Source organism: Vigna radiata, chromosome 3 (genome assembly GCF_000741045.1).
Source record: "Vigna radiata var. radiata cultivar VC1973A chromosome 3, Vradiata_ver6, whole genome shotgun sequence".
NCBI lineage: Eukaryota > Viridiplantae > Streptophyta > Magnoliopsida > Fabales > Fabaceae > Vigna > Vigna radiata.
Window position 1 is genome coordinate 7,590,019 of NC_028353.1, and position 17,540 is coordinate 7,607,558.

Sequence of the window (17,540 nt, forward strand, 5' to 3'; positions counted from 1 at the left end):
ATTAAGTAGAGATAAAAATCAATAGATTAAAACTTTATTAATAGTTAGGAATATAATTTATTAGATTATATAAGAGTGTGTTCCGTACACTATTATGAAATCTTAAATAATTTATGTTTCTTTAAGCATCACAATTCATTTTTTTTATAATAACTCCCAAAATTCTGATTTCTTTATTCACGAATTAATTTAGAAAGTTGCTTAAGTTATGATAAGACAGTATTACATTGACATATTTTACTCTTTTTAACTTATTCTTAACAGACATAAATATTAATATATGATAGGGAATATAAATTTTAAAAGTCTTAATATATTAAATATAAAGATTAGTTATATAATTAATTGATAAATGATTATTTAATTAAGTCATAAATCATTATTAACTCTATAACTTTATTATCATTACATCACCATGAAAGGGTTATAGATCAATCACTGTAGTTGAAATATAGTTGTTGAAAATATTGTGTATGTTTACACTTTTATTTTACATGTATATTTGATTTTATAGATACGTAATAATAACTGTAGTAATATTATATACATATTATCTTCAAATTATTTTTTTATGTTATTTTTAATAGTTATATATTATTAAAATGAAATATTACATTGTTTATTTATTAATTTTTTTTACATATTTATTTATTAAAAAAATGATATAAAATATGTTATTTGTGAATTTATATGTCCGATACTAGAAAATTGTCTGTAACAGAAAAAGAAAACCCTACATATTATTGTGATATCATTACACAATATAGGTATATACAACTTCAATCACTGCCGCACAGTGTAAGTTGTGTCCAAGACATAGTTTTCTATAACCTTTTTATTTAAAGAAAATGTAAAAGCGAGGCGTCAGCGTTGTTTGGTCAAAAGAAATCGTCCACACGGCAACCAAAGAAGGATATCTTCTATTTTCCTCTTCTCTGTAGTACGAAAGCTTCTTTTAGGTAACGACTGAGAGTGATATATATATATATATATATATAATTAAAATTATTTATTATTTGTTTTTTTTTCTTTTCGTACCAATATTAGCTAGAAATGTGACAAGCATTTGTTTCTAAAATTATTGAAATGGTGAAAATCGAAAAGTCCTATTGTGATACGACTTAATTATAAAGAAATCATGTCAAATATAACATAATTTTGACTTTAAGTAGTATTAAATGATACGACTTCAATTTATATAACACACATATATATATATATATATATATATATATATATATATATATATATATATATATATATATTTATATCTATCTATATATATATATATATAAAGCATATTGTTTTATTTTATATTTACAATATACAAAAGTTACACTAAGTTATCACGATTTTAATTAAAATTAAAAAAAATACAACACACTAAAGTGATATCAAATTAGCAATACTTGTAATTTTTGTAATTTTTTTTAAAATTTACACTATTTTAATAAATTTGAAAAAGAATTTACCTGTTTGGTGCTTTTGCCTGTTTACCAATCTTTATCTATATTTGAAGGAATTTTTATATTAATCTTTATTGAACAAAAGTCATGCATAAAGTAGATAGTATTTTTTGGTAAGCATCGCAGAAGTCAAAATCAGCGGTTGATGGGTGCAGGAAAGAGTCACAATCTGATTAAGTACTAAATAATTGAGAATGAGACAGAAATCAATACAATATTTGGTTTATAATTCTAATTTCAATGAAACAATATGCTTTGAAGTTTGAACATTTGGTAGGGGTATTAGTAGATTAGAGTACAGGCAGTGGCCAGCTTATTTTTTTAAAGATACAAAAAATACCAAAAGAAAAAGAACAAAGTGAATGTGTGAGTCAGTAGATGTTCTATATCAGGTTATCGGTGTACGACACTCCTGTCTGGGGTAACCAATCATCACCAAGCAAATAATTCGACACTGTAAAATTAGCTGCATCAGTGGCATTAATCACGTGATAACCAGACCACGTCACTCTATTACTGGTGTTAGACCCTGGTCCACTGTTGCTGTACTCTGCGTAATACAAAGTGCTTAATGCAAAATCACCGTCCCATGCACGCCAGCCTGCACCGTTGATCAAACCATCCATAAAAGTTTGCATATAAACAGTTCTAGAATATTCCTTCCATGGCCTTCCCAAATATGTTGAAACACCGCTGCTAGAAGCTAAATCGTCAGCTGCTCTAATGCTACAGTTGTGGATAGAAATTCCAGTGTCTTGGTTTGGATCTGTTCTTCCTTGTGCAGTGATGGCGTTGAATTGACCCTGCATGGGGAGACGAGGATACATGTTGCAACTTTGGAATACCACCTTAGCGTTTCCGAATATGAAATCTACGGTGCCGTAGATGTCGCATTCCCTGTAGAATTGCCTCAGCGAATGAACGTACAACGTGTCTTGGTACCCCTCGAAGCTGCAGCTGTAAAACGTGGACAAATCTGCTCCGTTTCGAAGGGCCACCGCTTGGTGCTTCACGGCTCCGGCGGTGTTGCGGATGGTCATATTCACACCCACGAATCCTTGCCCTACCACAGCTGCATCGTTGGTGAAAAATTTATCAGATACATGCTCTTTGGAAAATTATTCTCTTTGGATAATTTTTAGAAGCATATTAAAATGAGTTTTGTTTGTGGGGATTAATCATAAAATATCTAATTTCTCACATCATAACTATAGTATGTAATTGAAGATTTATTATTATTATTATTACCTAATGTTGCGGAACTGAAGGTTGTCCAGCCATCAACTACACTACGATTGCCGGTGATAATTGTCTTGTTGATACCATCGCCGACCATCATCAAGTAGGTCTTCTTCTTATCAATGGACACAATTTCGTCATACACACCAGCAGTGACATAGATAAGGAAGTATCCATCGGTAGAGGAAGATTTGTTAGGAGCTGCAGCAATGGCATCACTGATGGTGGTGAAGTTCCCGCTTCCATCTTGGCTAACCGTGACGATATCTCTCACGACAACAGCCTGACCCACCGAGGCCTGAAGGAGCTTCCTCCTACTCACAGACTCGTAGATCGCACGGGTTGTGCTGGACATCTTAAGCGGCAAACGCCCGTTTCGGAAGCCTTGTTGTTTCTTGGTAGGGTGCATGGTGTTGACTTTGGATCTGGGAACCCAACCCTTGGTGAAGAGAGCGAGCGAGACACTGTAGAGTTTGGTGTCGTTGGAAAGAGGGAGTGTGAGACCGTTTCTGACGCTCCAAGCGGAAGCAGTGTCTTTGAGACCGTCGAAGCATGTTTGCTGGTTGGTGAGAATGGCGCTGAGTAAGGTTTGGATGTCGTCGGCTTGAAAACTAGGGAGAAACCTGGTTGTCTTGTTGACGGTTTGGAAGGAACTGGAAAGGAAATCGAAGTTGAGTTCCCCGAGAGTACGACAATCTTGCAGCGCACGGATTGCGGTGGCGGAAAGAGAAGAACGACGCTGGAGGTATTTATCGACGAGGCTCAAGAACTTTCGAGCCTGCGATAGTGATTTTTTGACGGAGAAGCGGCCATAGTCATAAACGTTGCCGTTTTGGGGAGGGAGAACGGATTTGCAGTAAGATGGGTCTGGGGTGGATTGGCATGCGGTTCCAGGGGAGACGGGAGTTGCAGGATTTGATACGGTGTCTGCGGAAACTATTACAATGTGAAAGAAAGGTAAGAGAAAGAGAAAGATTGAGAGAGAATAAGAAAGCTTGGAAGCCATATTAGGTAGTATAGTAGTGAGAGATATTGTTTTGGTGACTTGGAAACTGCGTTTGGCTCAATGAATTTATAGGTGGAGAGGAGCAACTTTTTTAATTGTTTATTTTTATTTTGCATGTTTTACTGCAGCTGAAGGTTGACCAGGCTTATGAACTAAAGAGATAGTATAATGGCATAGTCACAAGTCAACAATTGAAGACTTTGTCAATTGCATCGAATTACATTGGACACGCATCTTGGAAATTGTAACTATTAGATTTGCTTAATAAATTTATGTATTTATGAAGTGTGCAGTAGGTGGTGATTAATTAATTAATTAGGGACACTACCGAATCATTTGTCCTGTTCTACTTAGATGGATATAAATGTTACAGTACTTGTAACACATGCAATTCACTGGGATGAATAAAGGTTTCTACATGATGGAGTAATTCATAAATAATTAAGGAACCACTTTTTTTATAATATTTTTTTATTATTAAATGGCCTGTTTTATATTTGTCGTTAAATAATTAAATCTTATACAAAATCTTACCGCATTAAGGAGAATATGTTTAAAATATATGTTAGCCAAATAACTATTAGCTCCAACCGAGAAAAAGGCGTTATGATAAGAAAAGATCACAATATATTAAGGTTATATCGCACATTTAAGGATTGATATTAACTAACTCATACTAAGTATATAATTGTGTAAAGAATGGCATTTGAGAATGACTATTAAAATACAAAAAATAACAACGTGGACATTTGCCAAACTATTAGCGCTTAAACAATCAAAACAAGAATGAGGTAAAGGTTCCATTTCCAAAAAGAATGTTTACATTCTTCTTAATGTCAGCTGTCTTCTAGAATTCATATAAATGGGTAAAATTATAATATATTTTCATTTAAATGGAAAACAAAAACATAATATATTCAATTGGAAGAAGATAATAAAAAAAGAAATAAACTATACAATAAATTAACGTGATTCATTACATCCAAAACTATATTTATATTTCAGTATGTTTCAAAATTTACAAAAGATTATTTATAAAAACTCACAAGTTGTATTTGCAGATTCTCAATTGATTTGGAAGAAACTTCAGTTTGCCTCAGAATTATTTGTTTTACATGAATAGTGTCTGTAAATGTAACACAGAAGACATTATGAGTAGAATGATAAGTAAGAAGGTCCCATAACATGAAAAATGTTTAATTAATTATATGTATTGAGGTTGAAAAGACATGAAAAATAAAGCACAGTATTTTTGTGTGTTGAAAAGTGGAAGCCAGCTGATACTGAGAACAAAAAGCAATTAAGGGCTGAAGCCCAAAGAAAACGTTTGGCTTCCCATATTGATGCCTAACTGTTTGAAATTAAAAGATGGCAGACAGGAAAAAAGAATAATGGAAACATGAAAAGGAAAATTTGACTTTGCTTGAACACAGAGACAGAAAGTCATAACAGCTGATTCTGCAAAGTAATGAACTGGAATAATTTTTAACAAATATCCATGAAACATGAATCATGGTTAAGTAAATGTGTATAGAAATTAAGACGATTGATACATGTTGGAGTAAAGATTAGAGATAATGGAGAGACTTGGTTGATTTTGTTTTTGTTTTTTTTAGGAAAGCTAGGAAGTTAGATCTGAAGAGTGTGTAGTTTTGACCTTGATTGTTAACGCGTAAACTCTGGTCTTGACATTTTTATATAGCTATATATGCTATATGTTTATGGCGGTGAAGGGCCCACACGCTGCAGAAAATATTCAGTAAACAATATCTGCCAAATTGGGCAAGCTGGGATCAATAGAGAAGAAGACTCCAAAGTCGAACGGTTAAGGATTCACTACACTATAGACTATTCTATATATACAAAACTCCTTTGAAAAAATAGACACACCCTGCCCCTGCTCCCACCTTTTCCTTTTCAAAAATAATGCAACGCGGAATCTCAATAATTAAACTCCTTTTATTACTTCCTCTGCAAAACCATACTAGTGCTAACACTTCTAACAATCCACATAACAATCAATAATTAAATTATTGAATTGTATCATATGACTGCTCAATCGTAAGTAGTAAATTGAGATGTTTGTTATTGAATGACTAAAAATTTAAATAAAATAGTCATGCGATAGAAGAATTATGTTGAATTCTGTAAATTTAACTATAAGATAAAAAAGTATATGATTTTGTATTTATTATATTATTATAACAAAAACAGAAGTACGTAAATGAATATTTGAACCCTTTTATAAGTCATAAAATAATAAACCGTTGATCTTAATCCTACATCGGAAATATGATGATTATTGGTTTTTTAATTACTTGAAAAAAATTATGTTGTTTAATCTTAAATATAATTATATATTTCGTTCTAATATGAAATAATTTATATTTATACTTTTCTTTATATTAATGAGTAGATGTTGCTTCAACTAGATCGAAAATTCTGAAAATGTTAATTATATTCTGATTTATGATAAGTTTGGTGCTTTTTATAAATTGTGAATTTGCCACCAAAGTCAAAATCAGTCATTATAAAACTATTCTTATGTACAGTAGTTGAAAAACTCGAGCAAGTTGTTTGTATCAAAATCGAATCCAAGTCAAAGGAAGCACGTTATATTTGCATGGAAGCTACCAATTATATAAATATTATATTTTAAAAATGACAATTTGTAATAAAGTATCAAGAGTATAAAAGATATACATTTAAAAAACACAAAATGTAATTTGAGTAGAATGATAATAAATTTAACATTAGATAGTTTCGTTTTAGTTCGTCTTTTTTTATGGGATAGTTCGTCTATTTAAAACGTGGAAGATCTAAGTTTCATTACGGACATTATATGAATTTAGAGATTTTTTTTTAATTGAACCACATTTCTGTTTCCTTCAAATTTTATGATATAAGAAAACTATTTATATATTTATTAAAAATATATAAATACGATTTTTATCCACAGTTTTTGGATTTTATAGAAGTGACAAAAATAACTCGATTTGATGCCCTAGTATGCGAACTTGATACAATTAAGAACATTATAAGAGGACAAGGTCTTAAAATATGCTTATTAGCAAAAGTTCAAGTTTACATGGGTTAGTTTTCTTAACATGAAAGAGAAAAGCATAATAAAAAAAGGAAAAATATTTTTTTAACAATTTTTTTTATAATTTTTTATGTGAGAGTTAATTATTACTCTGTTTTAAATATATTTATCAATAAAATAGTATTATGTATAGTTAAATATTGTTAAATTATTCAAGAGCCGAATTCAATATTTTATTCTAGATTTCAAATTCCGGTTAAGCAATGTTAACTGGATTATATAGTGAGAAACACGATTTACTTATATTAAATTATTCAATATATTTATTGGAGGAACAAAATGGAAAGAAGGACAAATTTAGAGGTGCAGGTAGAAAACTATGGATGTGGAAAGAAGCCCCCATCACTCATCTCACATGAACCCAATTCGTAAGGCCCAATAGTCGAAACAATGGGTTCAATACGGAAGCTGCTTTCTGCACCCTCTTACTTTCCTTTTGCAGCAATCTGACGTTCTTTTAATATCTTGGACTGGTGAATCGAAACTATATTCCAAATTAACCATTCCTTTTGGATAAAATGTGTGATTTTTTAAACACAAGAAGCAACTGTTCTTCAATTTGCACCACGCAAAAATGAGGTCCTTCTTTTCAATCTTTTTTTTTTCCTTTTGCAATGTCATCACAACCATTAAGCTTTTGTCTTTTGACAAAAATATTCTTTCTGAAAAACTAAATTTTGAAGCAAATATTTATAAAAAGTCTAACGTAGCACTGTTAAAAATTTAATGTTGATATGTTGAAATACATTATAGAAACTACTTTTTTCAGTGAGCTTAATTTGGTTAGTTTTCATTTTTTATTTAAATTATTTAGTATCCTTTATTATGATTTAAGTAACTTGATAATTAAAACCTACATATTTAATGCATCATTTTGGTTATTTCTTATGTTTGCTATTTTTAAATAATAATAGCTTTTAATAAGTGGAAGAATTTAATGAATAAGATATGATGTTAAAATATCAAACAAATAAAATAAGTTGATATAAACCAATAAAAACAAGACAACCCAAATCAAAGAGAAAGATGAGATTTGTATAATTCATTGATTCATTCATTACCACATTATGTGGCTAAATCGAAATGGAACAGAACATTCAACATGATCTATGAAAGTATATGAATCCAAGTAAAGTTTGCAACTACAATTACAGAGATGTCTGGTACGGAATGCTGGTTCGAGGCACCCAATCATCCCCATCCAAGAAGCTAGAGACAGTAAAATTTACCGCATCATTGGCATCGATAACATGAAACCCAGACCAGTTTACTCGGTTTGCAGTGTTTGAACCAGGACCCGTGTTATCATATTCTGCGTAGTACAATGTGCTGAGTGCGAAACTTCCATTCCATTCATGCCAACCAGCAGGAGCTATCAAACTATCCATGAAAGACTGTATATAAACAGTTCTTGAGTACTCCTTCCATGGCCTTCCAAGGTATGTTTCCACAGTACCAACCGTTGGAGCCAAATCCTGTGCTGCTTTTATAGTGGCATTTTGTATGGAAATGCCGGTGTTTTGATTTGGATCAGTTCGACCTTGTGCAGTGATGGCATTGAATTGTCCACTCAACGGAAGGCGGGGATACATGTTGCAGTTTTGCAAAACAACAGCTGCGTTTCCAAATATGAAGTCAACTGTGCCATATATGTCACATTCTCGGTAAAACTGTCTCAGGGAATGAGTGTATAAAGTGTCTTGATACCCTTCAAAACTACAGCTATAGAAGGTGGACATATCTGCTCCATTTCTTACTGCAACTGCTTGGTGCTTGCTTGGCCCAGCAGTGTTGCGGAATGTTATGTTCACACCTACGAATCCTTGTCCTACCACAGCTGAAAAAAGTCACCAACAAATTAACATGTTAGAGGGTGATTTCAGTGACTAATTAACAAGAATATTTGAAGTTCAGATATATATTCACGTTCATGAGAAAAGATCGTGCGTTAGTTATATTTATTTAGGATGTTAATTATGCTTACCAAATGTGGCTGAGTTGAATGTTGTAAAGCCATCAACAACATTGTGATCGCCAGTTATAATTGTCCGGTTGATTCCATCTCCAATTAACATCAAGAACTTCTTGTTTTTTGCTATAGATACATACTCTTGATATATACCCTCACTGATAATAATAATGAAGTAGCCATCCGTAACAGCTGTGTTATTTGGTGCAGCAGCTATGGCATCGTTTATGGTGGTAAAGTTTCCGCTTCCATCTTTACTAACCACCACGATATCACTCACCAAAACGCTTTCACTGTCATCCGATGTTTGTAGCAGTTTTCTCCCTTGACCTTTCGCAGAATCATAAATGGCACGAACTTTGTTTGACATCTTCAAGGGTAAACCATCATTCTGGATGGCTCCATGGGGTTTCCATATTCTGTTCTCAGGAACCCAAGCCTTGGTGAACAGATAAAGTGAGACACTGTTAAGCTTCATATCATCCAAGAGTTGGGAAAGAAGACCATTCTTCACTCTTGGATCTGAAGCTGAGGTTTGAAGACCATCTAAACAAGTTTGGTAATTTGTCAAAACAGCGCTAAGCAATGTGTGAACATCGTCTTCTTGAGAGGTGGGAAGAACATCCTTAGCTTTATCGACAGTGTCAAGTGTCTTTGATAAGTATTCAAAGTTTAGTTCAGAAAGTAATTGGCAATCTTGAAGAGCAAGGATTGTTGGTTGGGAGAGAGAGGAGGGATTTTGAAGATATGAGTACATCGCGTTCAAGAACTTACGAGACTGGGACAGGGATTTTCGAACAGAAATTTGACAATAGTCATATATGCTACCATTTTGATTAGCAAGAACAAATTTGCAGTAAGAAGGGTCCAAGGTTGAGTGGCATAGGGTTTCTGGTGGAACAACTGCATGGCTATTATCAGCTATGGAAATCGACATGAAGAAGGATAGCAGAAGGGAAACAAAGAGTGTGAGAGCGTACAAGCTGTTAAAAGCCATAGCCATTGGTATTTTTGGATGGAAGAATAACAAATAAGAGTTGTTTGTAGCTTGAAGATTGTTTAGAAGATGTGATCAAAGCATACATAGTTGGGTTCTTATATAGGACTGGGTTCTTATCAGGGTTATTAATGGGTTGATCAATGCATGGCATAAGGGAAGTCAACTTTAAGGAATTTTCGTTTCCTACTTTGTGTTGATGTCGTGGCGACCATTAACATAGTCAACAACTCTAAATCAAACTGCAATGTACATGAGAAATGTTTTGATTAAGAATTTAGGACGAACATTCATTAGGTTTAAAGCATCATGCATGTATGCAAATATTCACAGGAATATTAGGTGTATTTCTTTAATTTGGTAGGAAGATTTGTTTGGTAATGGAATTATCAGATAACGAATTGGATATGATTTTAAGCTTGTGAATGGTGGGGTTGGTTCCCAGCAATCACAAGACACGGGAACGCAAAACATAAGAATAACTAAACTAAAGTGGATTGTTTGACGAATATCAGACAAGATTGTGTTGTGCTGCCGTTATATCCCACGGAAAGTCAATTTCTGGTGATGCTCCTAAAATGTTGCAAATAGAATAATGTTTGAGAGATTCTCAGGAATGTATGTGGTCAGATAATTTCCGCATGCGACAGAGCCATGTATGCTTAATATATAACCTGATAATCAACATCTCTTTGTATTATATATATATATATATATAGGTTTAATTGCTTCTTTTGTTCCCAGTTTGGTTGAAGTGTGTCAAATTCGTCCTCCTTTTAGAAAAATGTCAAATTCGTCCTCATATAGAAAAATCAAGTCATCTCCGTTAAAAGCAAACTAATGGTGTTAAAAACTTAAAGTGAGTTTTGAAAGCAATGATAAAAACTTAAAGTGAGTTTTGAATAATAACCACTTCATGGGTCCGATCCCTGATTTTGCAGTGGATAAAGTGAGTTTTGAAAGCAATGACTTTTAACGGAGATGACTTGACTGACACAAATTTTTTCTATATAAGGACGAAATTGACATTTTTCTAAAAGGAGGACGAATTTGACACACTTCAACCAAACTGGGGACAAAAGAAGCAATTAAACCTCTCTCTCTCTCTCTCTCTATATATATATATATATATATATATATATATATATATATTCTCTTTATCTCCTCAAATTTATCTATTTATTACTCTTCCTTAAATCATCTTCCAAAAGTAAAATAATTAGGTCCAGGGGCTGGTTGGTGGACAAGTGAGAAAAAAAAAATAAAAAAATAAAATATATATATATATATATATATATATATATATATATATATATATATATATATATATATATATATATATATATATATATATATATATGCGAGGAAGCAAATACCTACTTATCCTGTAAATCTGCTCCCAGGAATAATCTAAAATCACCTGAAGCAAACACATATCCATGTGTTTAAACAGTAATAAGCGGAAGTAATCACAGTGTTAGTACCTCGATCGTGAATTTATCTCATGTAGAGAACGATAATTTATATATCATCGATTCTAAGAAAAAAGTTGAGCTAAATAGTGAACCCCTTCACACATATATATATATACATAAAAAAGTTAAAGATTTAAAATTTAATATATTTCGTACATATAAGCTTTTGAATTTGAGTCATTAGCATCCACTTAAATTATTACTGAGTTTAGATTATATAAAATAATTTAGTCAGTTCATATGCTAATGACTTTGGTTCAATCGAAATATATAAATCTATAACCATGTTTATAATATAAGGTTGTTTACTTAAATGTTTCTCTTATTACCGAAAAAGAAAAGTAAAGAAAGAACATATTAATATAAGATGTATTAGAGAATTCCAATCATCCATTTTAAAATATCTATAAAAAATAAACATAAAATTACATCCAAAATAGTTAGTATAAACCAACCCCAAAATATCTACCCTGAAATTATTAATATTTCACAATATTCCTTCAAATATATATCTTTGATATTGATGGATTTCAAAAGTGTCTTCACAGCAATCAATAATCTTATAAACTTTTCTTTTAAGTGATTAAGATATCATTCATATCGTTACTCTAAGTAAGTAGCGTCATATATGATACTTATCTAAGAATGGTCACTTAAACAAGGGTCAAGACACTTCATTAGAATATACCTTCTTAAAACTGGCAATACAAAATTATAAAATGATAGAGGATTATCGTGGTTCTCGGCAGTTTCTACATATAATACTTAATTAACTTTTACTAATATTTCTTTTTACTCTCTCTATTTAAAATATATTCAATTTAATCTTTTGTTATTTTTTTTTACACTATTAGTGGATCTTGATTGATTGAAAACATCTATAAGCAAGTAGCTCTTAAGCTGGATCCGAAAATTAAAAGCAAAAAACACAAGATTTGAAACTTAATTATAACTTATTTTTTTACTGCATTTTAACATGATATAAGTAAAATTTTGAAATTATAAAAATAAAAAATTACACTTCTGTGTTAAAAATGTATACTTTTTAAATAATAATTAAATAAAACATTAATAAGAATATATACATCTTATAAAACTATAATGAAATTCAAAAAAATCAAGTTAACATTTAGTTAAAACTGTAAAGTGATTTTTTTATGATAAGTAATATATAAGTCACTTAAAACATATGTATTAATTTGCGTAAATAACAACATTTTACTTATTTATAAATACAACAGAGAAACAATAGCATGGACATACAAAAAGTGTTAAGCAACTTTGCTCTTATTACACGTAACTAGCTCGCAACTTGAATGTTTGATTATATCAATCCACTCGTATATGGAACGCCAGTTGCAGGAAGCCAACTATCCCCGTCCAAGAAGTTAGACACAGTAAAGTTAACCGCATCAGTAACATTGATAACATGGTAACCAGACCACGTTACACGGTTTTGGGTGCTTGAACCAGGTCCTGTGTTATTGTACTCTGCATAGTATAAGGTGGTTAGGGCAAAATCTCCACTCCATTCATGCCACCCAGCAGGATTTATCAAACTATCCATGAAAGACTGCATATAAACTGTTCTTGAGTACTCTTTCCATGGTCTCCCAAGATATGTATTCACGCTACCAACTACAGGAGCCAAATCAGCAGCAGCTTTTATAGTTGCGTTCTGAATGGAAGTGCCTGTGTTTTGATTTGGGTCTGTTCTGCCTTGGGCAGTGATGGCATTGAATTGCCCACTCAAGGGAAGGCGTGGATACATGTTACATGTTTGGAAAACAACAGCAGCATTTCCAAATATGAAGTCAACGGTACCGTAGATGTCACATTCCCGGTAAAACTGTCTAAGGGAATGCGTGTACAAGGTGTCTTGATACCCCTCAAAGCTGCAGCTGTAAAAAGTTGACAAATCAGCTCCGTTTCTCACTGCAACCGCTTGGTGCTTGCTTGGCCCAGCAGTGTTTCGGAATGTTATGTTAACAGCTACAAACCCTTGTGCTACCACAGCTACAATTGCGCACGAAAATTCATGTTAGATGTCAAAAGAGAGATAAATTCGTTATCTTGCTATGTTAACGCGCATGTTTGGTTCTAGATATTTTTCTTTTCAAAAAATTCTATAAAAAAATTAAAACGACAACGTTAGGAAGATATGTGTATATTTAATTTGCTCACCAAATGTTGCTGAGTTGAATGTTGTGAAGTTATCGACAACGTTGTGATCACCGGTGATAATCGTTTGATTGATCCCATCTCCAACCATCATCAAGTACTTTTTGTTTTTGGCTATGGATACATACTCTTGGTACACACCTCCAGTGACAAAAATTAAAAAGTAACCATCACTAGCAGCAGAGTTATTTGGCGCAGCTGCTATAGCATCGTTGATGGTAGTGAAGTTCCCGCTTCCGTCCTGACTAACAACCACAATATCATTGACCAGTACACTGTTGCTGCTATCTTGAAGCAGTTTTCTTCCGTGACCTCGAGCAGAATCATAGATGGCACGTACACGGTTAGACATCCTCAATGGTAAACGACCGTTGCGGAAACCCAAGTGTCTTCCATTGGGTTGCCATGATGTTGAGATTTTCTTCTCAGGCACCCAACCCTTGATGAACAAATCAAGGGAAACACTGTGAAGCTTCGTGTCATCAGAGAGTGATGAGAGAAGTTCACTCTTCACTCTTTCATCGGAAGCTGTGGTCTGTAAACCTTCTAAACAAGTTTCTTGGTTTGTCAAAGCAGCACTAAGCATGGTTTGCTGGTCTTCACCTTCAGTGGTGGGAAGATCATCGCTGACTTTATCAACATTGTCGAGTGCGTTTGATAAGTATTCGAAGTTTTGTTCAGCGAGGAACTGACAGTCTTCAAGGGCGCGAGTTGTGGGAAGAGACAACAAAGAGGATCTGTCTTGGAGGAATGAGTTTACGAGGTTTAAGAATTTGCGGGACTGGGACAAGGACTTTCGGACAGAAATTCGACCATAGTCAAAGATTGTGCCGTTTTGATTAGCAAGCAGGGTTTTGCAGTAGGAAGGATATAGGGTAGATCTGCACAAGGTTTCTGGTGGAACAACATCACGTTTATTATTAGAAGCTATGGAAATCGGTGACAAGGAGGATAACACAAGAGAAACACAGAGAGTAAGAAGGGACAAGTTCTTAAAAGCCATTGGGCTTTTGAAAGAAGAAAACTTGAGAAAAGCTTGTAGGTATAAGAATGTGTCGGAATGAAATTCATGCTGTTGGGGGCTGTTATATATAGGCCAAGACGAAGATCAACTTGATCTTATAAAATTGTTGGTCGTAAATCGGAATCCGAGATTAGAATGAAGGCACCACACGAATAAAAAATGTCAACAACAAGGACTTTACGTTTTCGTAGCTACTTGATGTTGATGTGGCTGCCTTAAACTCAATGAACTCGCTACCAACTCGGGATCATGAAATATTTTCCAAGTTGTTGAGTAGAAATTCGTTGAAACTAGCTATAATCGTACATGAATGCAATAAATGGTGGTTTTATTCGTATATATCCTAAAATGAAAAGAAGAAGAAGTTATAATTTAGTTCTTGAAGTCAATACCATTAATTAATTGATATGATTCTTAACATCACCAAACAAAAATATTTAGTTATTAAAATTAGTATTATCTGGTACAAAAGATGAAAAAATTGTAAAAAAAATAATAGTGTTATCAATTTTTTTATCCTAATCCAACCTCTCATTCTTTTCAAAGGTCTAATTTTTAAAAATAGATATATACTAATTGTAATTTTTATTCGACAAATAATATTTGATATAATATGGTATTATATTTATAATATTATTATAAATATTATATCAAATTAAAATTATAAATTGAACCTATAATATTTTTTTAAAATATTCAAATCAAATTATTTAGAGTAGTATTTTTAATCGGAAAGTTCAAACTAATCTCACTTGTCAAGTTTGACAATCTGGCAAGTTAACTCTGCAAATCGGTTAGGCTAACTCAATTACATTAAAAAAAATTTAAATCCATATAATGATACTTCGTATTAATACAATCCGATAATTCGACTAAAATATGATACAATTTAATCAAAGATTGATTGATATATATATATATATATATATATATATATATATATATATATATATATATATATATATATATATGTTGATCAAGATTTGAAATAATTGAAATGACAATTTGTTTCAACTCTTTTTCAGTTTAGAATCAGTCTAACAATCCATCATCATTGTTTTAATTTTAGACTTTCCATTATAGAAGAAAAAAGAAACAAACAAACCGATATGCTAACTCAACAACAGGCCAAATATAAAGTTCAATTTATTTTACGTCGATCTAACCCATTTTTAACTAATCATTGTCAAACCAAACTTAAACATCCCAAAATAACCCCTTTTAAGACACCTACTAATAACATCAAATATTATTTTATTTTGTCAACTTTAAGGTGGTTCCGAGCTATATGACACGTAAACACGAAAGACAAGTCACGTACAGACATTGCTTATTTGACCAACATCAGTGTATTGACAAAATTAACAAGTGTAGGATGTTAATTAGAAACAACAAAATAGCAATAAAAAAATAGTGATAAATAATATTGATAATAATAATGAATAATATTTTATATGATATTCTGATTGATGTTTTATTTTAAATTTTAGTTTAAAATTATTAATGTTTTTTAAACTTAAGAGCTTACTAACAATTTCTTAAATTATAGCTTTACATAAAATTAAGAAAATAGCATTGCCATTAAAATATTTATGTTTTCAAGATTACTATTAATGAGGTATTCAATTCATAATAATCTCCAGAGGACTGCTAACGTCTATACATCTCGTGATCACGTCTGATATTAGTAATTAGTATTTTGGATTTGTTTTTAAAGCATGTCATTGTTTGTCGTGGAGTAGTTTGGATTCTTTAATCATTATAGACATTGAAAATTTGACTTTTAAATAATTCACTATTTACACTCTCAAGAGATTAGTTCTATGATTTTTTATTATACATAGGATGTTGACCATTAGTTTCTATTTGTTATATTATGTCAACCCCAATCTTTAGCTTTTGTCGATCCAAAAGTATAAAAACATTCACAGTTGTGTCTTAGAAAAGGTTTATGTATAATTATTTGATTATAAAAAATAAATTGAGATTAGTGTCTCGTTTTATATCTCTTTTTATTTAAATAAAAATACGATATATGATTAAAAAATATTATACTTATCGTTAGTTTCTTGTTTTGGTCTTATATTCATAACGCTAAGTAAATTTCAAATATTTTTGTGGTATATCAATTAAGTAAAATTACAATAATAGTAATAATAGTACTATAAAATGAAAAATTAAAGTGATTTTTAATTATGGATGTAAAGACTTATACGGGTTAAGATAAAAATTATTAAATTTAATTTGACTTACTTTTTAATGAGTAAAATTTTATAGTCTAATTCAATTTATCACTGTATAGATTGTTTCATTTAAGTATACTACAGTGTTTGTCAATTTTGTACTAAACATTAATCACAATTAAGAAGTGATATTATAAAAAATAAATAAATAAAATTATTATTTTATATAATTAGGTAGATAAATAAATAAAGAGTCAACATACACAATTAAAAGTAGATATATAATTATATTAAAAAATAATTACAAAAATTACAAAAGGTTATCGTATAGGTTATAATTTATTTAATTTTTTTTAATTTCAAATTAAATGAGTTGGATTCAATTCAAACTACGTTTAAAAAAGGTCATTGTTTTTAGGTTATAATTTATTTAAAAAATAATAATTTTCAAACTAAATGAATTGGATTCAATTTAAACTTCGTTTAAGAAAATCATATATTTATTTTAAAATCTGTATCCATTATAATATAAATCTAAACTTATTTTGACACACCTATCTTCAACATTAAAAAAAAAAAAACACAATATTTTTATAATCACAATGAAAAATATTTTTGGATTATTTCATATTCATGGATATTGGACTATTTCTTTAAATATAAACTTAAATAGAGAACTAATTTTAAACTGCAATGAAAATGAACCTGTATAGAAAAATATTAATATAAAAAAATAATTCCTTAAATTTAAAATTAAATAAATTACATAAAAAAATACAAGTTTAAAAAATAATATTTTTAAAATGATTATCATTTTATAAGTCTAAACAAATATAAATTTAAAAAAAAATCAAATTACAAATAATTACGAATATCCATTAGGAATAGTTATTGGAT

The 17,540-nt window shown here is 31.1% G+C and overlaps 3 protein-coding genes across 3 annotated transcripts; all 3 read right to left on the reverse strand.

Annotated features, from left to right (window-relative positions):
* Nucleotides 1-1,642: 1,642 nt before the first annotated feature.
* Nucleotides 1,643-3,744, reverse strand: LOC106757120 (probable pectinesterase/pectinesterase inhibitor 7). Its single transcript, XM_014639709.2, has 2 exons — nucleotides 2,715-3,744; nucleotides 1,643-2,538 (listed from the first exon to the last, which is right to left on the reverse strand). The coding sequence occupies exons 1-2, from the start codon at nucleotides 3,709-3,711 to the stop codon at nucleotides 1,850-1,852; spliced, it is 1,686 nt and encodes a 561-aa protein (XP_014495195.1). The 5' UTR covers nucleotides 3,712-3,744; the 3' UTR covers nucleotides 1,643-1,849.
* A 4,106-nt stretch (nucleotides 3,745-7,850) lies between these two features.
* On the reverse strand, nucleotides 7,851-9,845 carry LOC106756971 (pectinesterase-like). The gene is made up of 2 exons (XM_014639562.2): nucleotides 8,799-9,845; nucleotides 7,851-8,651 (listed from the first exon to the last, which is right to left on the reverse strand). The coding sequence occupies exons 1-2, from the start codon at nucleotides 9,784-9,786 to the stop codon at nucleotides 7,963-7,965; spliced, it is 1,677 nt and encodes a 558-aa protein (XP_014495048.1). The 5' UTR covers nucleotides 9,787-9,845; the 3' UTR covers nucleotides 7,851-7,962.
* Nucleotides 9,846-12,447: 2,602 nt separating this feature from the next.
* LOC106757463 (pectinesterase) lies at nucleotides 12,448-14,632 on the reverse strand. The gene is made up of 2 exons (XM_014640135.2): nucleotides 13,440-14,632; nucleotides 12,448-13,271 (listed from the first exon to the last, which is right to left on the reverse strand). Exons 1-2 carry the CDS (start codon nucleotides 14,437-14,439, stop codon nucleotides 12,580-12,582), a joined length of 1,692 nt encoding a protein of 563 aa, XP_014495621.1. The 5' UTR covers nucleotides 14,440-14,632; the 3' UTR covers nucleotides 12,448-12,579.
* Nucleotides 14,633-17,540: the final 2,908 nt, after the last annotated feature.

What these genes read in the sequence shown, in the direction of transcription:
- LOC106757120 (XM_014639709.2), bottom strand. Translation starts at nt 3,711, where the DNA reads ATGGCTTCCAAGCTTTCTTATTCTCTCTCAATCTTTCTCTTTCTCTTA. An exon ending in CTTCAGTTCCGCAACATTAG is followed by an intron (nt 2,539 to 2,714) that starts GTAATAATAATA and finishes CCAACGATGCAG; the next exon opens with CTGTGGTAGGGCAAGGATTC.
- LOC106756971 (XM_014639562.2), bottom strand. Translation starts at nt 9,786, where the DNA reads ATGGCTATGGCTTTTAACAGCTTGTACGCTCTCACACTCTTTGTTTCC. An exon ending in ATTCAACTCAGCCACATTTG is followed by an intron (nt 8,652 to 8,798) that starts GTAAGCATAATT and finishes GACTTTTTTCAG; the next exon opens with CTGTGGTAGGACAAGGATTC.
- LOC106757463 (XM_014640135.2), bottom strand. Translation starts at nt 14,439, where the DNA reads ATGGCTTTTAAGAACTTGTCCCTTCTTACTCTCTGTGTTTCTCTTGTG. An exon ending in ATTCAACTCAGCAACATTTG is followed by an intron (nt 13,272 to 13,439) that starts GTGAGCAAATTA and finishes GCGCAATTGTAG; the next exon opens with CTGTGGTAGCACAAGGGTTT.